Here is a 6,841-nt window from a genome sequence, read left to right on the forward strand (position 1 = left end):
ACCCCTTTCGATAATACTTTTAAAGGATTCGAACAACATAGAAAAAAATAAAACTACCTAAAATCTAGTCCTAAAACATGTGTCACATAAACCCTCAGGGGTTGGCCTGGTGGCAATTGACTTGAGCCTTGGGGTTTGCTCCCTTTCAAGGTCAAGTTCGAAACCCACTGGGTGCAAACAATTTCTGAGGGTCATCGGACTGGGTAAAACCTGAATTAACCGTGGTGCACTTGCGGGAAATTCCTTGCCGAGGGCCTGTGCACCTCCGGGAATAGTCGGGGCTCGAAGATACTCGGACACCCAGTGCAAATCAAAAAAACATGTGTCACATGACTTCATCACGTGTTCACACACTTTCACTATCAGAAGAGTCTTTCTTTTCCCCGTTAAATTCATTCCTTCGCTCGGCGGCCCACCTTTTTCCTTTCTCCGTTGGCCGTCCGACGGAATCTCTCTCTAAAAACCCTAAATGATGTAAATTAATCATCCCAAATTTTTCCTTCAAATTTCAATAAATTCCTAAATTAATTTCATTTTCCCATGGATTTCGTGGAACTGGAGGCAATTGAAGGTCTCCGGTGGTCATGGAATTCATGGCCAATTTCAAAATCCGAATCTTCTGCCCTAATTATCCCTTTATCAGTTATGTGCAATCCGTTAATGCAATTTAACGAGCTCCCTATACTTAATTACGATCCTGTTATTTGCTCTCAATGCGGCGCCGTTTTAAACCCTTACGCCCGTGTTGATTACGTGTCGCGAATCTGGAATTGCCCGTTTTGTTACCGGAAAAACCCGTTTCCGAGATCGTACCTCGGAATTAACGAAAATAATGTGCCAGCTGAGCTTTTTCCGACTTATAGTACTGTTGAATATCACTTGGGTAAAAAGGGTTTGACCCAAAACCCGAATTCCAGCTCTAATTTTGGAAATGTGTCGATGTTATCGAAAATGCCTTCATTTTCGAGCTTGGATTGGGCGGGTTATGGGCTTGGCCCGGCATTTGTGTTTGTGGTTGATGCCTGTACTAGTGATGAGGAGCTTAGGGTGGTGAAAAATGAGCTACTTCATGTTATTGCTCAATTGCCTGAAACTGCATTGGTTGGGTTGGTGGTGTTTGATTCAATGGTTAGAGTTCATGATCTCGGGTTTGGAGAGTGCTGTAGGGTTGTGATGTTCCACGGTGAGCGTGAGCTTTCTTCTGAGCAGGTAAAATGTGAATGGATTTCAGTTATATGCACTGACTATGTAAAGACTGTAATATAATTGGTTATAACAAGTTCACACTTTGTTTATTAGGTTATTATACATGCTTGAAAGAAAGAGTTACCTATTATGGTAGGTTAATCTTACTTGATGGTTTAAAAAATCTTTACATTGTCAGTGCATAGAACTTAAATCCTGAATGTGAAATATCATCCAAGTCTTTGCTAATGGGGTTATCCAGTTCAATGTACTATCTGGTTCAATTCACTAATATATCCAATTTATCGATAGTGAGCTACTTTTGAAACGCATAATACTGATGAAATATAGCATATCACGTATTATAGCAAAAATAACACAATTTAAAAAGTGTAAGCTTCCCAAATGTTTTATGCATCAGAAAGCAACAAGAGAATTTTTTGTATTAGTGCTGTTATGCATGTTGCGTGCTTGCCTGAGTTGTAGCTCTTTGATTGAACCTTGATGAAGTAGGGGACACGCTGATAATTTCTTTCAATAAGAAATGGGAAATATACAAGGAATGAGCCTTTATGATTCTCGGAATTTGTGAAAGAGAATAAAAAAGAGGAACCTTTGGGTATGGTGGGGATGTGCACTCTACTTTTAAGGAGAATAAGAAATTCTACGCATTAGGTTTTTTAATCTGTTTTTTCTGTCAGCAAAGAAGTGTCAAATGAAAGTTGAAGGGTTGCCATTTTGAAGTTCCTGGTTCTACAGATGAATATACGGTTCACTTTTTATCGATACAGAACATGATATTTGCCGTTATAACGAGTATCGTCAGCTGGGCCTGTTTGCTCCAATTTGTATAGTGCATTTGATCAACAGATCATAGAATTTATGGTCAAACAATGGTATTCAAATTTGAAAGGAATGAATATATGTTATGATGAGAGACACGCAAGAGGTAGTTAGCTTAAGAGGAAGTGCTTTGGTGTCTTAGGTAGCCTTGTAGCCAACAAGGCTATGCATTTACTAGATTGAGATGTATTTATAGCTTCTCCTTCTACAACTTTATATTGGTGTCATTTTGATTAGGGATCTCATCGGTATAACATATCTATGCCTTAATTCTAGTCTAAAACTTTGTGCTAACTAATGAATATGTACCTAACATAATTAAATTCTTTTGGGACATTAAAGTGCTGCAGAGCTCCTTATAACAGTTGCAAATTTGGCAGCTTACCCCATACACCATCTTTCATGACATATAACCACCTAAACATTTAAAAGGTAGCAACTAATCCCTTCCGACAGTTCTTAACTAAAGTCAATGTCAACTTTGAGAGAATTATTGGAGATTCCAGTTTCTCTACTCTTCTTCTTGTCATGCTCACCATTTTGGAGAACCAAGTCAGCTACTTCATTAGTTTTCCCCTTTCTTTTTTCTTATGTTTTTTCTTTTCTCTTCTTTTCTTTAGAATTACTTACTCATAGTTTTCCCTAACCCCAAGGCCTAATTTCATTTCGTGTGCTTTCTTGTTATTTTCTGCTTTCCCCCACTTTATTTATGTTACTTCGACCCTACTTTAATGAGTATATGCTCCTTCAACATCCTCTTTACTATTACCCTACAACTCTTTCTCTTCCTTGGCGCCACCTTATTCTTTTTCATATCTCTTCCAGTCATCTTTTATTGACAGCCAGCAGGACACCCCACCTGCAGAGGCTAGCAAAAACTTGTTTTCCAGCAACTTATCCATTTTTTTTCTTTTTCTCTTATTTTTATATTTGTAATTTTGTTGGTTGGTGGTGGTAGTGGTGGTGGGGATTGTTTCCTTCTTCTTCTTCATTGGGACAAAAAGAATTGGCCAGAGAAGCAATGCCTAACAAGAGTAGGAGTTGAAGAAATAAAGAGAAAGCACAAAAAGATAAAAACCGAATGATGGGAAAAAAGATGGAGAAACAATGCATTTGAAGTTCTAGATTGATGCTTAGCAATGTTGGTCCGTAGTTGAGTAAAAAGACAACAAAACAGGAAAACAGTATTCGTACTGCACCCTTAGACTTAATTCTGCTTAGTGAAAACTAATGCAATGGAACAGTTGCTTCTTGTTTGTAAGTTCAAAGGTTTGCTGCCAAAAAATGTTATTTTAAGGGGTTAGTTAGTTTTGAGATGTATTTTCTTCGCTTGGTTGACGGCTAGGGGTGATTATGTCAGCCGAAAACATGAGGAAGAGGAGGATTACATATTCTAGCTATTGCTTCATCATGTGCAAACAATTTGGAGATGACATGTATAATCTCTTACTGCATTACCAGGTAGCATCACGTTTGTGGTGGAGCTTTTAAGATGGTTCGAGGTAGCATCACGTTTGTGGTGGAGCTTTTAAGATGGTTCGAAATACAATGGGTTATGCCGGGTATGGGTGAAGGATGCACTATTAGAAGTTATGTTGGTAGTATGAATAGAAAGAAATAGGAGAACTTTTGAAGGGAAAAAGCTTGATTCTGTACACGAGGAATAGCCTCCTGCTCCTGGTAAAAAAAAGACCTTTCGTGCAACCATGAGGTTCCTATTTGTATAGAAGATTGTATGTCTTTTGAAGAGAAACATATCTACGGTAGATTCTTTACTTTTTGGTATACCTCTCATGCACGTCTTTACCATTATCAATTAAATTATACTTGTAAAAAAAGGGGTTATGTAGTTCAAGGCATTAGATGCCAAAAATTCTTAGTTTAATTGTATGTTGCCTAAGCTCACAATAATTAAAGGGCTTTGGAGCGGTTAGTCGTGGATAACCAATTTTTCTGATCAATATCTGAACCATAAAAAAAAGTAATAGCTTTAAATTGTCAGCTTCAAGCACCCCCCCTCCCCCCCCCCCCACACACAAAAAAAAAATAGAATTAATTGCAAAGAAGATAAGTGCCCAAACCGCAATTTCTAGAAATTTGTTGTGCATTAAATTTTAACCATTTTCCCTTTGTTTTTCTGTATCATCAGACCAAGCAACTCCTGGGAATTCATCATGTGAAGTACCAAGCAGGAAAGGTACCTATGGCTCCAAAACAGGGATTTCTAATACCACTATCAGAAGGGGAGTTCAGCATCACATCAGCAATTGAAGATATACAATCATCAGCACAGGTTATGCAAGGGCATAGACCTTTTCGAGCTACTGGAGTAGCAGTATCAGTTGCTGTCGGACTACTAGAAGGATGCTTGGTCTCTGCAGGTTCACGTATCATGATCTTTACCTCAGGGCCAGCAACAATTGGCCCAGGGATGATCGTAAGCTCTGAGCTTGGCAATGCCATTAGAAATCATCGAGACATCGGTAATGGTCATGCTGCTTACTACAAGAAGTCCAGTGAATTCTATAAGCAGATATCAAGAAGATTGTCTAATTCATCCATTGCACTTGATCTCTTTGCTTGTTCATTGGATCAAGTTGGAGCAGCTGAGCTTAGAGCTTCAGTTGAAAGCTCAGGAGGGTTCATGATGTTAACAGAGTCATTTGACTCGGACCAGTTCAGAAAGTGTTTACGTCACATATTTAGCCATGACGAGGCTGGTAATTTGAAAATGTGCCTTGATGCAACTATAGAGATAGTAACAACAAAGGATGTTAAAATTTGTGGGGCTCTTGGTCCATGTGTTTCTCTGCAGAAGAAGAATGGTTCAGCCAGTCACAAGGAAATTGGCGAGGGAGGTACCTATACGTGGAAATTGGGGGCACTTACTAACAAAACGTGCATTGCCTTCTTTTTTGAAGTAGGGGATGAACAGAAAGCCCAGCCTAGCTCTGCATTTTTCATACAGTTCATAACACACTATAGATATGGAAACACGGGAATTCGAAAGAGGGTGACCACTGCTGCAAGAAGGTGGGTTGGGAACCACTCTCCGGAAATTGCTGCTGGCTTTGATCAAGAAGCAGCAGCTTCAGTGATGGCTAGGCTTGCCATTCATAGAGCAGAGAGCAATTTTTCTCAAGATGTTGTGCGGTGGCTAGATAAATGTTTGATACGTTTTGCTTCAAAGTATGGGGATTATATCCAGGAAGACCCCTCATCATTCCGTCTTGCAACTAATTTATCCCTTTTCCCACAGTTCATGTATTATTTAAGGAGGTCTCAGTTTATTGATGTCTTCAACAGCACTCCAGACGAGACTGCTTTTTTCCGGCTGTTGTTGAACCGTGAGGGGGTAGTTGGCTCACTTATTATGGTCCAGCCAACCCTTTTCCAGTATTCATTCGAGGGTCCCCCTATTCCAGTTCTTTTGGACATCTGCTCCGTCTCTCCGGATGTTATCTTGCTCTTTGACTCCTACTTCTATGTGGTTATTCATTATGGCTCTAAGATTGTACAATGGCGTAAACTTGGCTATGAGAAGGATCCAAGCCACGACAGTTTCCGCAAGCTATTAGAAGCTCCAGAGATTGATGCAGAGCAACTGGTTTCGGAAAGGATTCCTGTGCCAAAGCTGATAAAATGTGAGCAACATAGTAGTCAGGCTAGGTTTCTCCTTGCCAAGTTGAATCCATCGGTTACACACAACTCAACATACACAGAAGGCAAAGAGCTTATATTTACGGACGAACTGAGTCTACAAGTTTTTATTGAGCACTTGCAAGCTTTAGCAGTGCAGGGTTGATTTTGAGTGTTGTATAGAGATAGTTAGTTGTTCAAGTAGTTATACAGAAGCAATGTTGTACATTAGAAGTTAGAACCAATGTAAAATGTATCTTCGGCATTTTGATTTTTTTTTTCTTTTGGTGAAAAGGAAAGTAGCATTTCCCGCTGCCTTGCGTACGAGAAGTTCTAATATCATAATAGTTTTTCTCATAAACCATAGTAGGGGACCTAAAATTTTCTTGGCCACACAAACATTTGGGACAGAGGGAGTAATAGAAGAGGGGAAGAGGGAGAGATCCCTGTCAAGTTAAACACCGTCATAAATTGGAACGGAGGGAGTAGTATATTTAGTGTTGTAAAGTTCTGTTACGTTGTATGTCAACTCCAAATAATCCTCCCCTTATACGGCACGAATCCAGATTAGTCGAGCATTAATGTAGGTTGTTGCTTGGAGGCTACTCTACCAAACCCTAGTCAGTGTTGTAAAGTTCTGTTACGTTGTATGTCAACTCCAAATAATCTTCCCCTTATACGACACGAATCCAGATTAGTCGAGCATTAATGTAGGTTGTTGTTTGGAGGCTACTCTACCAAAACCCTAGGTCACTCCTATAAAAAGGGTTACATAATCCTTTAAAAAATATCTCAAAAATGGAAATCATCTCGAAATTCCCATAAACTCACCGGATATTCACAAAGAGATCAAGAAGTGGCCGGATAATTCTTGATGATCAAATACTTCAAGAAGATCCACAACATACTTCATGGATATCAAATAAATCCATGAAAGCCCGCAACATCCTACGTTCGAGAAACACGCTGTTCTAGCCCTCGAATCACGGAGATAGTGGAATAAACCCCTTACCAAAATTATATTCACGGTAATAAAGCGGAATAATAATGTAGCACCGAGATACAGTAATTAACAAGAATAAAAGAGTAACAATGACACCAAGATTTTTACGTGGAAAACCCTTCTGAATAAGGGAAAAAACCACGATCCCGAGAGGAGCAACTGATATCACTA

General features: G+C 39.4%; 1 protein-coding gene across 1 annotated transcript; it reads left to right on the plus strand.

The window, feature by feature from the left end:
- The first annotated feature begins 294 nt into the window (after positions 1-294).
- LOC107785606 (protein transport protein SEC23 G-like) lies at positions 295-5,961 on the plus strand. Its single transcript, XM_016606949.2, has 2 exons — positions 295-1,209; positions 4,178-5,961. The coding sequence occupies exons 1-2, from the start codon at positions 541-543 to the stop codon at positions 5,831-5,833; spliced, it is 2,325 nt and encodes a 774-aa protein (XP_016462435.2). The 5' UTR covers positions 295-540; the 3' UTR covers positions 5,834-5,961.
- The last annotated feature ends 880 nt before the right edge of the window (positions 5,962-6,841 follow it).

Source organism: Nicotiana tabacum, chromosome 21 (assembly GCF_000715075.1).
Source record: "Nicotiana tabacum cultivar K326 chromosome 21, ASM71507v2, whole genome shotgun sequence".
Taxonomy (NCBI): Eukaryota; Viridiplantae; Streptophyta; class Magnoliopsida; order Solanales; family Solanaceae; genus Nicotiana; species Nicotiana tabacum.